At 44.5% G+C, this 16,947-nt stretch overlaps 1 protein-coding gene across 5 annotated transcripts in view; it reads right to left on the minus strand.

Annotated features, from left to right (window-relative positions):
• The window catches only part of Nrp2 (neuropilin 2), a 113,306-nt gene that overhangs the window by 8,409 nt on the left and 87,950 nt on the right, over nt 1–16,947 (minus strand). Inside the window, exon 16 of one of the 5 annotated variants that reach the window (XM_023710142.1) lies at nt 9,310–9,613. The exons of 2 other annotated variants lie outside the window; for them this stretch is intronic. In XM_023710142.1, the coding sequence (XP_023565910.1) occupies nt 9,456–9,613 (158 nt within the window). In that variant the 3' untranslated portion in view covers nt 9,310–9,455. Of the gene's footprint in view, nt 1–9,309; nt 9,614–12,310; nt 12,836–16,947 lie in introns of those variants that run through there. 2 more of the 5 variants (XM_004626647.3, XM_004626646.2) reach the window with 2 other exon arrangements.

Genomic DNA, 16,947 nt, shown 5'->3' on the forward strand with positions numbered 1-16,947 from the left:
ACCTTCCAAGACGCTGTTTCAGTGGGTGAGTATGTTTGTGAGGATGGGGTGTGCTAAGCAGAGTAGAGTGGGCTATATACCTTTACAAGCACTGGGGAGGGGGGTCGGGAGGAGCAGCTCTTACCACCCATATGATCTCTGCTTTAAATCTTTGTGCCCATAGGACTGCATTTCCTTCTAGTGTGGGTTCGCTCTTAGGCCAGCCTAGCTCCATAGCTCTAGTGCTGGCTCAGACACTGTTTTAGGGCCAAATCTGCATTCAAGTTCTCAGATGGGCAGGACACTGTCACTATCACAGACCATATCATCACTTCTCCATTCCAACAGAAATGCCGGGTCTGCTCTGACTCAGACCCTAGTAGGCTAAATGTGTACACTATTGTTTGCCTGCATCACTGGCTCATCACTTTGGTGGGAACTCACAGGGCTTTTGAAGAATGTGAAAATGCCATACTCTCAAATCTGGGACATCATGTTTTCCATAATAGGCATCACCCAAGAAAACAAGGCTAAATGATATAGTCTTTCAAAGAGCAGTCTCCACCATCAATGAATGAACCAATCAACCAACCCACCAGCCATGACTCCTGAAGAGGGTTTCCTAGGTGCTCAGGCACCACACTGAAGGCTTGGGGAAACAAAGATGTATAGGGTCAGACATCCACCACCAAGGCCCTTCGGAGTGATTGGGAGCAAAGACTCAAGACTTTAATTTTTTTATACCCAAAGAGCATAAAAGAGAATGAGGGACTACAGAGGAGATTCTGTGAACTAGGCAAAAGCCACTGTTGGCAGAGCACATGGGGGAGCTGGATACTTCAGAATGAAGGGAATTCCATCTTTTATCTGCCTGATGGATGAGATGCCTTTCAGTGTGGTACCCAAACCTTTACACCAATGCATGGGTCTCCTAGGCTTGGGCTTGTATTCACTGGTGTCAGATCCACCACGGAATTTAAAGAGTTTTTTTGCTTGACCACATATCTTGCACTCTGCATATCTTATCCACATGAATGTCAGAGCTCTGCATTCCTCCTCCTTTACCAGTTGCTGGAGGCCAGAACACCAAGAGGAAGAGATGAAGTGGGATAACTAGAAGGGAGCTGGATGGGGTTTGAGAAATTGAGTGGGTAAAGTAGCTCTACCTAAAAACAAAAATAACTCAGTTCAACCTTGGCCATTGTCGCATGGATATAAAACTTTTAAGTGGAAGAGTCTTCTTTTCTCCAACATATTCCTTCTTTTGCATGTTAAAGAGACAGAGTAGTGCAAGGCACACTGGCTGGCTATTAGAACATTCACAAACTGTTCTAAAACCTTCCACCCTAGCAGACTCAAGCATTCTCCAGAGTCCAAAGCAGTGGCCCAAAAGGGGAGCAGCCAGGCCCAGTCACAAGTGGAACCTCCTCTACTGAACAGTATTCTTCCTCAGGGGCCTGGACCTCTGCCTGCTGCAGCGAGACCACACATGTGTTAGGTAGGGAACACCCATGACACTCCCTCCTTAGCTGGGAAATCCCCACTGCTCCAGAAAGAATGGACTCTCAGTCCTTCCTGTGACCTCCCCCAGCACTATTTACCCTTCCTCTCACCCTTATTTCTGCCTTCTTCTAAATTAGGGTCCTTTGGGGTTAGCGATCCTGCACTGGTTTGTTTTTTTGCAGTTTCTCATGGAAAATTCACAACCTTCACTTTTGCCCCTAGTTATGCTGTGGTCTATTGTGAATGCATTGGCCTTGACAGTGCTCTATTTGCTTTCTGCATTATAAAAGGAGCTTCACAGGACAGCCAGGGGACTGAGCCCTGTACTCCAAACCACTGGCTGCTCTAAGATGAATAACTTAAAACCATTTGTCCCTGGGTCACTTGTACGCAGATCATTTCAGGACGCTGACAGGCCTTCATTTTCTTTTAAGGGTCCTTTTCATGCCAACTGAGTGGTGGATTAAAAGGCCAGGTTTGCCATCAAAAATGTGTAGCAGAGAAACTTGCAAGATTGCTCAGTGTGTCACTCTATACCTGAAGGGAACTGACGGAGACCTGCAGGAGCATTAGACTAGGAGCAGGTGTCACCTTCTTGTCTTGGATATGCCCCAGCATGAGGGCCTCCACAAGCCCCAGAACTCCGGAGTCTCAGGGTGCTTCTCTATAAAGTAATCACTGATGTATTCCATTGTCTGCAGAAGGACTAGACCACTATGTGGGCCTCCCTGTTGAAGGCTACTGTAGCTGAGGTATACAGGGGCCTTCTAAACAAAATAGCCGTCACCCTCACTGCCCACTCTCACCCCAGCTCTGGCCTCTCTTGGAAGTGGCCACTCTAGAGTCACCCATCTCAAGATGTATGTGGAAAGAGAAGACTGTGGGAAGCTCAGCCACAAGGCTCCTCAGTCTTGCAAGGATCAAAGAGCCTCTTCCACACAGGAAACCATTGAAATCATTCATACCCACAGGTGCCAAGTGTCATCCCTTCTACTTTAAAGATGAAATGGAGGAAGGAGGGTAAAAAAATGTAATAAGTCACTGAAAACGTCAGCAGCAAAACAGAGTAAACCACAGATTTTCAACACCTTGTTTGTGGCCTGTGACTTTTTTGGGATAAAGCCACTTAGAGACTCTGTTGAATTTGATTATCAGTTCCTGAACCCCCTAAATCATTGGATCATTTAGATGGGAGTAGCCTTCAGGACATTTTCTCAGCCATTCTGTTTCAATCCCAGCAGGAAACACAACACTGAAATCTCAATAAACCAGAAATAATGAGGAACTAAAGATATAATTCTTGGCATTTCCAAATGCTTAATTCAGTTTAACATTTAGTGTTGGCTCAAGGTCTTCCCACCCCACCACACTTAATTTCCCTAATTCAGTTTGTTCATCCTCAGTTGCGACGAGGAGCCAAAGGTTCCGATGTTGATCCAAACTTTGCCAAATCTCCTCCATTAAAGTCGGGCTCCTTGAGAGTTGTGTATCCCTTGCTGAGTTTGGCTTGAGCTTAGAAACTCAATGCTTCAGAGGAAACCAGAAGATCCTTTATCACAGGTTTTTGTCTCTTGGGCTACAAATATATGCAAGGTCATGGAAAAATATTTTTTGGGATTTTTCACATGGTTTCAGGAGAAAAAATTAAAGGCCAGTTGGTATGAGATTATTGGATGAATTTGATCTTACATTAAACTATTTTCTATTTTTTTTAGTTGAATTACTGGGAGGAAATACTATAAAGGCTTGAAAATCCTGATTACATGGGGCTGGTGAGATGGCTCAGTGGTCTAAAGCACCTACTTAGAACAAGCTTAGCAAAGCACAGGGACCGCGGTTCAATCCCCCAGCACCACATGCCAGCCAGCCCCGCCCCCTGGTGGGCTGAGCTGGGCGTGTGCACACACACACACACACACACACACACACACACACATAAATAAATAAATAAATTTTTTAAAAAAGAAAGAAAATCCTGACTACAAACAAAAAGGCTGTGAAATGACCTAATAATACATTCATGTGTGGAGGCGGATCAGCAGCTGGGGCTCCAATGTCTCCACTGAGCCCCAAGTATGATATGAAAATAAGAAAAATGTAGCCAAAGAAGTGGTTCACTGTAAAGAGAGGCTTTACAATGGTGTAGGCTGGAAAAGCTCAACAGTGCTAAAAGGGAGGAATTTTGGGAATTTTTTTTAAACCTCTAAGTCTCTGAAAAAAACAGAGATATTTTCCAAGTCCTTAGCAGATGATGTCAGCAAAAAATGAGTTCTTTGTGCTTCCGTTGTTGGTTATTTTTTCTTAGGGTAGAAGAATGGGAAAAATGCTGAAAACTTTAAGGAAAAAAAATGTTGGCCTCTCTCTCCATGGTACTGTTTTTTTCTGAGATGTAAGGGGAAAATTCTTCTGTATTTCTGTTTCAGGAAGTTTTCATCAGTGAGCTGGACATTGCTCTTCTTCTGCAGCACCAAGAGGTGAAACAGTGTGATACTACTTCACAAGTGGGAGGTTGGAGTTGGAGATTTAAAACTGCATCAACTTACACTGTAAAAAAAGTTGTGTCTTCTTCAAGGCTCTCTTATTTTGTAGGTCCTTGGAAAAAACTCTGTATCCAGGCAGACCATGAAGAGAATTGGCTATACTGTCCTTGAAAGCTGGGCTAGTGAATGATGGTGATAGGATTTCCTGTGAGTCAGATAGGTGCCTCTTTTGGCCCCATCAAGGGATGATTGTCCCCAGTAGTTTGCTGGTGGGTGAGGGCCATAATTACAACAGAATTCCACTTCTGGTGTTCAATTTGTTTTCCTGTAAGAACTCCTGAACTTGGAGTAAATTTAAAAAAAGCATTTGTATGATGGAATCTAACCCATGGTTGTCCAGAAGCAGAACAGCAGGACAAGAATGGCACAGGAGAAGAAAAGGGGCCATCATGATGGGTGAGTGCAGGAAGGGGAGGGTGGAGGTTGACAACAGGCCATACCTATGGGACAGTGTAGAGCCATAAAATGATGGTAGTCTTAGGGGTACAGGGCTTCCGGGGGACACTGTTTTGGAGATCACACCTTGATCTACAAGTGGTCAAGGAGATAGCTCTGGGAATCCTCTCATCCACCTGTGGCCCCCATTGAGATTCGAGTACTTTTCTTCTCCTCCTTTGTACCAGCTGTTGGAGCAGCCTGAGAGACGCAATGGGAGGTGCACACCAGCCCCTCAAATATTTATGTCCCTTCTCCAAGGCCCTTGTTGTTAGCAAGAAAACTCAAAGGGACACAAAGGTTCTTTGTACTAAAACAAAGCTTCAATAACCAGCAGGCCAGCCAAAAATTGGGGCCACCTCTGGCTCAAAGCTGCCTCCACACTCTGTTCATTAGAGGAGCTGACTGCCTTCTAACAAGTCAGAGAGCTCTAGTCCAGGCATCCTGCTAATGAGTCTGGGGCCAGAGTGCGACATACTGTTGCTGAAAGCTGAGGCCTGATATAATATGCTTCCAGTTCTGGACCAGAGCCTTTCCTTGAGGAATGCAAGCTAATGATATTAAAAGGATTCAATTGTGCACCATTATGCAGAGAATATGAAACAAGGCATTATGTATGTGGGCCAACATCCCTAGACCTCACGCTCACACCCCTCTCTTCCTGAGTTGTTTGCTTTAGTCCTATATCCAAGAGGCAGCAGCTCTAGATTTTTGGGTGGGCCAGAGAAAGTCCACAAAGCATGCATTTGGTTGTAGCTACTACCCAGCATCATGTCACATGACCATGATCCTTTTGTCTCAGCACTCAACAACAATCAGGGCAGAGCTCTTATTAGAAATGGTGTTTTGGACTCTTAGGTCTCCTCATTTCTCTTCCTCCTGCCACTCCTGGCTGGAGTCAGGTGGAGCCAGTGGAGTTGCTAACAAATATAAACACCTAACTAGAAACAACTTTATCGCCCGGCTGGCTGCTCAGGGCCTTCCTTTTGGTCCCAGAAGGTCCAACACTCCCTGGAAGGAAGCCAGATGCCTCTTTCGGCCCAGAAGGTCTGCTCTTCTCAGGGCAGTGTGGAGAGTGTGTCCCAAGACCCCAAGGAGTTTCTTTTGGCATCTGTGCCTACCTGAGCCTGCTGCACAGAACTGTGCACTGACCTTAAAGGATGTTTTTGACATGAATTTTTAAAGAGCAAACATAAATAAATAACAGCCAGGCACAGCACAGTCACTGTTTGGAGAAACCAAGTGGAACTCATTAATCATGGAGAACAAGACTCTGGAAGCCAGGGACAGAATTAACTCTTTTGCTAGAGCTTTTGCTTACAGTCAGGCCCATATTCCCTATGAGCTGGCAGCTCCAAATCTAAAGGGAAGCACTTTCTGGGTTTAAAATTCCCTTCAGCTAAAACTGCCAAAGTCTTCCCTTCAAGGCCCATTTTAGAGGAAACAATGGCCACAGAAATCCTATGGCTTATGTGAATGTGGCAGAAGATTTTATAATCCAGGATGTCAAGTAGTTTCTGTTACTCTCCAAAATGGGGACAAAACCTCAGCCATTTATTTGCAATAACTATTTAAATGAAAACAAGAATGGCATTTGACCCAGAAACTATCCGAAAGAAACAAATGTCTACAAAGCCAACTTCAACAATGTGCAATACAATATTACATATAAAGGTAAAACAAATAAGCAAACAAAAACTAGACACAACCTAAATGCTTGGGGGGGGGCAGTTAGTAAACCATGGCATACCAACACAATACAGAGTGCTACATAACAGCTACACAGGACTGGGTAAGTCTTTTGGGGTGTCTTGAAGTAACCTCAAGACATCGTCAAATGAAAAGATACGAGTTGTCCAATTAAGTGAATAAACTCTATCATACCATTTATGGTAAACAAAAAGAAATCCCAGCTAGTCCAAATCACATACTCGACATGAACACGTATGTTTTTAAATGTATAAAACACAGCCTATAAACCAGGCCTCAAATCATATCTGGTGATACCTCTTCGAAGAAGAATAGACTTGGTCAACAAGGAACTGGGATTTTTGCTTTTATGTATTACTGTATATTTTTATTGTATGTTTTGTATATTGTATCTTGAAATATGCATTCTGAAATCTGCATCATTTCTGGAAACACAGTCACATATAAGTCGTGAAATGAAAAGGAAGAGAAATGCAGCCAGGTGGTATTCTCAAAGGTCCCTCAACATCATTTCAGATCAACAGCTCTAGCAATGTGTCTCCAAGGAAAGATCCCCTCCCCAGCCAGTCCCACCACCAGTGCTTCTGTTGCTGACCCTTCCTGTGGTCCCCTCTCATTTCTTGGTCCAAGGCCCATTCAAATTTGCTTTGGTTTCTTCATCTACCAGAGGGTACTCTCAGAAAAACCCAAGAACAATTATTTTACTCTACACAGAGAAGTTTGTTGGGCTCCTGCCCATGGCTCTTTGGGCAGGAATGGCTTGTGATTGCCCCTCAAAGCTCCCAGGTTCTCCACTGCTCCACTTCATGTTAAAAGGGTTTTTCTTGCTGTTTGGTGATTTCTCAAATCTGATAGCTTTTTCAGTTAGGTTTGGGGCCAAACAGAATTCCAAACAGTCAGTGAAAACACAGTCTGGCTGTGGTTTGATGACTTATGGTTTGATGACTCCTAAGGGTGTGGGTTTCCGATTATAAGTGACCTCTATACATGCTCTGGGGCACCTGATCTGTGTTAGGCTTAATTAACTCTTACACTATTCCTGGCTTCTAGCTTATTTATATAAGGTACCTCCCCCCACACACCACTGATGTAAGATCATCAGCTGGTGTTCCGCTCTCCCCTTCTTTTCCCCCAGTTGGATTTGTTTTGTGTTTTCTTTGGGCCATCAGTGAAGTGGATGAAAGGCAAATTACAGCTGTGACAGCCCCAGAGCTCTGCACAATTAAAGAGAAAAAACAAGCCCGCACCTACTGATCTGCAGTTTGGCTTAGATGTGCAGCCCACGACGCAGACAAATCACAACTTCAAAATGAAGCTCTTTTCATCACAGATTATAGAACAGCCACAACGTGTGTGCAGAACAACTCCAGTGATTGTGAAGAGGGGCGAGGAAAATAAACTCATTGGTTTGCTTGGGGTTTGGGTGACTAGGCTGGAAGGGCAGTGGCTGAAGTGAGAACACACATTTAAACCACCATAAAGCAGAAGGTAGGAACACAAATAGACCATGCTGGGCCTTGACATCTGGTATTTATGATCCATAGAAACATAACTTCTGTAATATTTATGCTTGGGCTAAGTTTGAAATACACTAAGGAATGTTTACTTTAACAGTTCAGTGTACAGGATTGGAGTTCTACAGTCTTTGCCCTTTTGGGGGTGAAAGAATATCCCTAAAATAAGTCCTGGGACTAGAATCAAGATGACATTGGTCCCAAAAGTGGCTTCTAAAACAGTAATACTAATAGGTCATGAATAATGGCTTACTTAACTCAGTCTGACAAATCTGGTTCTAGTACAGCTCAGGAAGATGTTAACTAAGCCTGGATCTTTCCTTGAAAGAAACACTTTTGTGATGTTTGTATTTTATCTTTTACTAATGGGAACAAATGGTTGTAAGGAAAGTCAAATGTTCACACAAAGAGTAAATGAGTTTGGCACTGGAGGAGCAAATAATGTTTTAAAGTTCTAGCCATGGATAGAGGAAAGATAATGCTATCTCTCCAGAACCACCTGTATGACCAGTTTCCCATAAGATCTGAAAACCAGAAGCTTGTTTCCTTTCGGCTGCACTTGGAGAGGCTTTCCAGCTATAAAAGTAATCCTTCCTGGATTAAAGTTTGGATAAGACCTACAAAAACAGGACTCTGGCAGAAGTAGGGTTTGCTGGGCATATGCTCCTCTTTGAAGCCTTTTAGCATGGTCCTTGGCCCTCCTAGGAAATCTCTTGGGTCAGTGGAAGACTTTGGATACACCCTATGAATGTGGGGTGTGGAGAACTCTTTTTTTGACCAGTTCCTGGCCACTGTGGATAAACTTTGAGCTGTCCAGAGAGTGTATTTCCTGTACATTTCTTCCAAAGATACCTCTGATTAAAACATTTTTCTTAAAACCAGATCACTAGCTGTTCAAGGAAGAGGGTTGAAGAAAAATACTGATTAAACAAGATAATTAAGTTTTTTTGGCTGTCTCAGGTACAAGGCCTTTCTATATTTTGTAGTTCCTTTATGAAATGTTCCACTCTGATAGTCGAAGTTCACAAGTAATCATATAATTATCTTCATTATCTGTTAAAAAAACGGAGTCTTGAATATCTGAGCCCTGAACATCCTACAAGTTGGGTTGTTTCCCCCACTGGGAAATCACTCATAAACTGGAGATCAACATCCCCATGGAAGTAATAATTTGGAAGGTGAGGATAAGACGTTGCTACTGCTTTGCCAAAGGAAGTGAACTGTCTCGACAGAGCTGCATACATGATTCAGCTTAGCTGGTCCACTCCTCCTGGGGCCCTTTGAAAGTAGAGTCCAATCTCAGGGGATTTGCCATCAAGAGAAATTTTGTGGAATCACATTTAGCAATTTAGCACCTAGCAACTTTCACAAAATCCCACACCAATCATCAAAGTTGGCTCAGCTGCACAAATTGGATAAAACTCCTAACAAGCAGTAACGAAAATAAAAAGAAGAGCTGGCATTCAGCCTTGAAGGGAGAAAAAAAAAAAAACACCACCTACTTCCCCCAGAAACCCGCTGTAGCCCAGAAGGCAATGTGTAAACTCTGGAAACATCAATTTGTTCAAAGCCTACACTTCAACTTTGTTCTCACAGGCAAAGAGAAAAAAACCCAGATGTTTGTACAAAAATATCATCATTTTATTACATTCCACACAATACATTTTCAAATAGTTTCCAACATCCACAAGTTTTTTTTGACACACAGGCAACAGAACAATGCAAGGATGTCACAGTTCTAGGGAGAGGGGATGAGAATAGGAAGTAAAAATCTTTAGGTTTTCTTGCTTTGCTGTTGTTCTTTGGTAATTTTTGATTTTTTAGGTGTTTGCTTGCCTGCTAGTTTCATTTGTAGGATAAAATCTTTTGAAAGATGGGGCATCAACCTCAGAAGTACTATTGGATTTCCTATTCTGGTTCTGATTCCACCAACTAAGGAGAAGGGAAAAGGCAATTTTAGCATCCTCTTTGTTGGTGGCAATGCTGTAAGTTTTCTGTTTTCTTTTTCTGCCTTGGCCAGCAATTAGGTGATGAGACTGCTAACAGAATATCAAAGAAGGGCTTTTTCTTTTTAACCCCAAAGATAAGGGCTCCCCTTCTGGAGGTTTTGTCATGAAACCTATACTAAGGCAAAGGTTTCACCACCCTAGCTAGGCCTTAATCTTATCCATTCACTCATTCATATTTTAATAGTTGCCTTCACCTCTTTTCTTTGGAGAAGCAACTCTAAACACATGCAAGCATGCATTCACCTGTCCAGTCCATTTTTATTTTAAAAGATGAGAACAACTCTTCTCTCTCCTCGGAATACACAATTTTGCTTTGTAAAGCTGCAAGGCATGGCATTTTACAGAAGAGCTGCCCTTTTAGCATAGTAAGTGGATAACACTATGAAAGTTGCTGGCACTGGGGGGAGTGGGGAGGGCAGAGAGAAAGAGACCCCGCTGAAGTATGCTGTAGGGTTCACCAAGATCTGAGCAGTCTCATGCTGTCAACTATGGCATGCACACAAAGATGACACGCTGCAGCCCAGGGCATGGGGTAGACACAGCAAGTTTACAAAGTTGTTACCATCTTCTTTTAAAGATGGAGAATCCCCAAGGGAATATGGCAACCCCCTCAAGTTGCTACCTTGGCTGGGTTTTCCAGATATGGTTCCCTGACGCCAGGCCTCCTTGGGGCCCCCCAACGAGGAAGGTCAGTCACTTGGAGGGGATGTCTGACCCCAAAGGCTTAGGTGGACACAGACACAGATACCTGTGATGATGAACCCCCCCCCCCAGTAGCTACTGCGTTAGCCACTGAAGGGCATCCTGAGCTGCTACTCTGTCCCCTCTTGCCTCCATCTTCAGCTGGAATAGGGTACTTCCACAAATCTCAAGGTAGCCAGGCCTGAGTCTTTCATCTTTCCTTCTCTTGGCAGGGTGATTGTGGTTGAGACAGAGTAGCTCTTTGAAATAGAATAAGAGTGGGAGAGCACTGTTCTTTCTTTCAGGGGGATGAAACGAACCAGATGGGAAAGCGGAGTGCGTGAGTGTGTTGTGTGCTGGAGGGACCTATTGTGGATATTCCAAAAGAATGCTAAAAGGCTTTCTCCCAAGCAACCAAAAAAAAAAAAAAAATCATTAGCATTTTGTTCTGGAAGATACCTGGAGGCTTTCAACACAGGTAACCCGTCTTTTGAGAGAATTTTACACTTTCCCAGTGGATTCCTAGCAGGAAGGTGAAAAACAAATGCTCCCAAAGCTGAGCTTTAGTATGCTACCCTGGAAAATCTTAAAATACACTTCTTCTATCAATGAAATGGACTTCGTTATACAATGCATACTTCACTCAGTCTCATCAGGCAACTGTTTCCTCACAATGTTTCTCTGCATTGCTTCAAGAGGACAAACGGGCAGCAGCAGATACATCTCTATTCTACCTTCTCTCTGACCAAGCAGCAACATCTGGCTATGCCAGGCCGGCCTATTTGCCAGGAGCTATGAGTGCTTTAAGGGGTAGCACATTGGAACATTTAAACAATTACTTTCTATTCTCTCATAATATTTAAATAAGCATGGTGGACAGCCTCATGTTTTAGTTGTATAGATTCAGGCACACATTAACACCACGAAAGGAAAACAAATGATCCCCCTTTCCCCACATATTTTACAAATGCTATTACAATGATCAATATAATACCAAAGAATATGGTTTTTCACCTTCTTACCCCCACCCCACACTGGGCAATGACTCTCAGGGGAGGAGACCTTGAAAAGCCATTTTGGTCCTTCTCTTCTCCTCCTGCTCTCAACTTAAACAGACTACTGCTTTTCCTACACTACTCCCAGATTTGTTATTCTTTATGACTTACTCCATGATTGGACTTAACCGATCAAAGCTGAACATTCATTATGAACTTTTTTTTATAAGGCAACATGAGACAATTTGCTTCAGGGCTGGAAGTAGAGATGGCTCCCCACACACCCCATGGGATTTTAAAGACCCCAGAAGATATGAGGAGGAGACCATGTCTGAGGGCAGGAAACCTTCCTTTTGGGTGGGGGATGGGAAGGGATGGGCCACACTGCTTTCCACGTGGCCTGTTTTGCTAGGTACCTGGAGATGACAATGACAGCCAACAGAAACCCAGCCAGAGCTAGATAAGGCAACGAAAAGCTTCAATCTCTTCTCCAAGTAAACAAAACAAGGACAGGATATTATTTTCTTGTAACATGTACCCCAGAAGTAACACAAGAGTGAAAGGGGCCCTCTACACATACAGCCCCCCCATGAACCACTCTCTCACACCCACACCCACACACACACACAGAGCTATTCACACTTGAGAGTGTACACTATGTACAAACATACAGAGCCAGGTTCCCCTCAAGACGCCTGGCAGCCTGCCCATGAGAGGAGGGGTGGGTAAGGCAAGGGAGGGACAAGAGGACCAGTCTCTGGAGGAAACCAGCTGAGCCATGAGTGGTGAAGTGCCTAGGGATGGTCTCTTCTCATTGTCCAAGATGCAGCATTAGAGGCTGGGTTTGTGGGCTTGGAGTCACAAAGAAAGGGGGGGGGAGAGAGAGACAGACAGACAGACAGATGGGGGGGAGGTGAAGGAGGAGGAGGAGGAGAGGAAGAAGGAAGGAAGAAAAGAAAAAAGAAAGAAAGAAAGAGAAAGAAAGAAAGAAAGAAAGAAAGAAAGAAAAGCGAGGCAAAGAAAATGAACCTGAGGAGGATGGTCTATGGACTGGGCGCGCAGGGGTGGGGCTGGGGAGGGAGCTGTCTGAGAGTTCACACAAAGACTAGGTGAGGAGAAAAAAGTGCAAAATCGAGGCCACGGGTTTGCAGTCTTTCTCGTTTGTTTGGGTGCGTCCTTGCTTCGCCCTCAGCAGTGGGAGCCGCGGTCTTGCTCTAGCTTAATGGTTAGGGTGGGCTCCACCGCCAGGGGGGCCCCGTTGGTGTAGTGGGAGGTTTTGTAGGTGATGGAGTGATCGCTCTTCTTGGCCGCATAGCGGAACCGGTGGTAGTGGAGAACCAGGGCCAGCGCGACGGAGACCAGCACCAGCACCGCGCCCCCGGCGGCCACCACGTAATACCAGTAGGCTGGGACGGGCGGCACGGGCACCGTGTCCACCGTGGGCTCTGTCCCCGGCAGGAGGGTGCCCCCTGGGGGAGAGACACAGAGAGTGTTGCTAGGCGAGAGCATGGGACTCACAGACAATTTAAAAAGAAAAGGAGAGAGAAATAGAGACACATACGGTACATGCTTGGGGGCGCGCGGGGAAAGGGGCGCTCGTCCTTGGTGTGTGCCAAGCACTTCTGAATGCTCCTTGCCTCCTCCTCGTGCCTTGGTGGGGGAGGGACCACCACACCCACTCGGCAGATGAGGAGACGGAGGCTCAGGGTGGTTCAATCAACCACGGTTACTTGGCTGGTGAGTAAGTGTGCGATTCAACCGGCAGCTGTACAAGTGCAGAGCTGCACTGCTCCTGTTTAACCATAATGACTCAGTAACATATAAAAGAATTCTCTCTCTCTCAAACACACACACACACACACACACACACACACACACACACACACGGATTAGATTAGGCAGATTCTCCAATCGAGTGGAAATACCATATATGGGCTGGCTGGCATCCTGAAACAGTATATTAATTAGGCTGGCGAGACTTGAAGGTAAATTCCACTCTGCTTGCCAGGGCTTCTGTGCCCACTGGAGTCAGCCTGGTCCTGTCTAAACAGGTCAGTCATCACTGGCAAGCAATGACTAACACGTTTTCCTCTTCTTCTATTTTAATTGGATGGAGGATTTTGAAAGTAGATTGGAAGGGAAGTCGCAACAGAAAATGTGGGCACAGAGCTGCAGAGGGTACAGGAGAGGGGGAATGAATGAGGTGAAAGGGAAGGAGAGGGTTCTTAATCATGGGAAAGACAAGCAGGGAGGAGAAGCCAGCAGGAGATTTAGAAGGCAACCTCTTTCCACTGGCCAGCCGCAGGTTGCCATGGAGATGCTGTAGTAAATTTAAGCCCAGGGTAACTCTGGTGAAAGACTGGCTGGAGTCCCACTTGATACAAAACAGTGCTACAACTTGATTCTCCCAAAGATTTACATCAGATGAGAATTTGGCCCAGAAATGGACTAGGCCCTTATGAGCTTGCCAAAACTAGACATGATCTTTACTTCTGAAAAATGATGTCTGCTTAACCTATGAAAAATGTCTAACTGCCTGTATCAAGTGCTGGTGGCCAGAAGGGTGTGCTTCCTCTACCCGTAGGAACCCCAGGAGTGGGTAGAGGGAGGGCTGCACTGCCGACGTCCTCACATGTCATCAGTGGTCCTGTTCCAGGGGCCCATCTTGTGTCACAACCCAGGGCTCAATTATATTTTCTTGCCCCCCACTCTTTGAGCAGACAAAGTCATTCTCATCTTGTTTTCTACTTACAGGTATGTGAATGCAAGCTAAGGCCTCTAATTCAGAGTCAGTGTTCCTCAAGTCCTATTGTCTGAACCCCACAACTGGAAAGTAGCTGAGAGGTTTATCACATCTTCTACTATCTTCCTAAAAGTGTTAGGAAATGAGGCCATTCTCTTTCTTAGAAGACCTTACTTTGAAAGAACTTTTGGGGATCTCTTCCACTAACATGCAGGTTCTCCTGTACCACCTGGGTCACCAGAACCTCATTAGTACTGTTCTGCACACACCCTGATAGCAACAACCACCACTTTGGGGTATAGAGGACCCCAGAATCCCAGGCCCCCAAAGGCCCTGTCCTATAGCCTCATCTTCTCTCATATTACCACCTTCTCTCTTTCTCCCTTAAACTAAGCCATCCTTGTGATACTCACTCTTTTAGTCATATAGGACATTTTGCCTGGAAAGAAAAGCTTGAAAGCAAAGCACTACAAACAGCTCCTCGTTATAGCCAGCTCATGAGTTGCAATGAATGGGTTTCAAATCATGTTTCCAGTCACCAAGAGTATCTGCTGCCTGGCAACGGTCCTGCCCCTGGATCTTTATGTGAGCTTACAGAAACAGTCGTGAGCCCAACGTGAAGGGTAGGCAGGGCCTCCCCAGAGCCATCCCACAAAGCTCTTGGCTGCACCTCCAGCAAGGGCCATCTTCTAAGGAGGCTGTGGCTTATCCAGCAGAGGAAGGAAGGTGGAAAATCCATGGTGACTAAGTCCCGTTTGAAAGTGTCTGGCCAGACCACAAAGTCAAGGGGACAAATTTTTGTCGAGCAGAGCACAGTCATAACTATCAATGTTCCCTGCATTAGCACAAATGTCAGTTCAAAAGTTTGCTTTCCTTTAGTCAAAATGCTGGCACATTATATTGTCTCTTTAAATATTTTCCTTGCATAGGTAGAGAAATGAGAAAATATGCTCTATACATTTATTCTTTTACTATTAAGAGGGTGAAAAGAAAGACAATACAACAATGCTTTCCTCATACACAAGTGAGTCACCTCTAGTTTTTGGATGATTTGCACTTGGGGCCACAAGTTTCTTAGAACATCCTTTGATGAAAGACACTAAACTCCAAAAGAAGTTGGATTTTGTAGGCTTGGAACCTGGTTCTCTCCCAGACTTGAAGGACTATATGCAGACAAAGGTGCAGTTTGCAAGTGATAGAAAAGGAAGAGGATAAGTCAGTGGCAATTACACCCTACCTAAAGCACCTTTCCAGACAACAGGAGCCATCCAATGAATGCAGGATGGATGAACAGATGGACAGACAGACAGAGGAATGCATTTTCATCAATGTTCTGATTCCCCAGAAAATGCTCATGACCCACTGGTACCTCACAGAAAATGCTAGAGATTCTGCTCATTCATATGGTACCTGGATAAGATGTGAGAAGATGCCCACCTTGGGCAGACGTCACTTGCACCTGATGTCCAGGTTGATGAACAGCTTGACTTCAGCCCCATTTGCTTCTTAGCTCCATGAGATACCTGGACTACTTACGATCAAGAAGCCTGGGCAGTTACTCCAAGCCTGGTGAAGACATGCTGGAGAGATGTTCAGCCTTGCATAGAGTGGTGTGCTGATATAACTTTGTCTTTGATTGTTCTAACTTTTACCACTTACTCACATACCTTTCTTTTTCCAGTTGGAAACTATTTTCAATTCCTGAGCTATTTTTCATTAAACTCCACCCTCAATCATCCACAAAATTTTCTCATTGTTTGAGGTAATGAAAAGCAAATTATTTAAATCACCAATAACCTCACACGCATTTGCAAGGTTGAACAGGCTTCCATCTGTAAAATGTTCTGAGTCCCTGGAGAAAAGCAACATGAATGCAAAGAATTTGAATTTTGAAAACTAACAAAATTTGGAGAAGCCATGTACAAGGAAAGTACTTGCTTGTTAGGTAGTGTTCCTTCCATTCCTATTTATAAATAGGGCCACTGATTAGCGAGCAATTAGGAAAGATAGCTGTAACCATGACTACAATGAGTAGACAATTTCTGTGCATTAGCTGTTGGTCTATGAATCCTTGTTTATTTTTCCTGACCCAGGTAATAGATATGAGGACTTGAGAGAATAAGCGATTTTCTCCTGGTTTCACCTGGAGAAAAATAGAGGATGACAGATGAGCACAAAGTGAGATGCAAGAGATGTCTGTATGGTTATAAGTGGCAGAGCTAAGACGGGACCAGGTAAGTCCGTAGCCTATGTTCTCACTGGCCAGTGGGCTAACTACAACCCAAGGAGATAACCCCAGCCATAGCCTGCTTTTATAAATAAAGTTTTATTAGCACACATTTACCCTCTTGTGGTTGACCTTTGTCTACAGTTGCTTTTGTGCTACAGTGGCAGAGTTGACTGTATGTATGTCCTTCCTCTAAAGCCTGAAATATTTATGCTCTGCCTTCCATTAAATGAAAATAGCAAGAGAACTGGAAGTGGTTCTGTCCTTTGTCATTCCTACTCTGAACTGTCTGAGGACTGGTATGCCTCAGACCCTGAAATCAGAAGGCACCTGCTGCAGCTGTGTCACCGGGACCTGGAACAGTCACCCAAGGTCCCAAGGGAAATATTTTGAAAGCCGCCAAAGGTGAATCTTCTCTGTGAGAAATAAAGGCTCTCTGCACATAAAAACCATGGAGGTCCGGCCTGCCTGCAGACTCCTTTTTTTTTTTTTTTTTAATTTTTTTATTTATTTATTTTTTAACATTTAGTGTGTGTGTGTGTGTGTGTGTGTGTGTGTGTGTGTGTGGCCAGCTCAGCCCACCAGGGGGCGCGGCTGGCTGGCATGTGGTG

This window comes from Octodon degus, unplaced genomic scaffold, assembly GCF_000260255.1.
Source record: "Octodon degus isolate 3935 unplaced genomic scaffold, OctDeg1.0 scaffold00016, whole genome shotgun sequence".
Classification (NCBI taxonomy): domain Eukaryota; kingdom Metazoa; phylum Chordata; class Mammalia; order Rodentia; family Octodontidae; genus Octodon; species Octodon degus.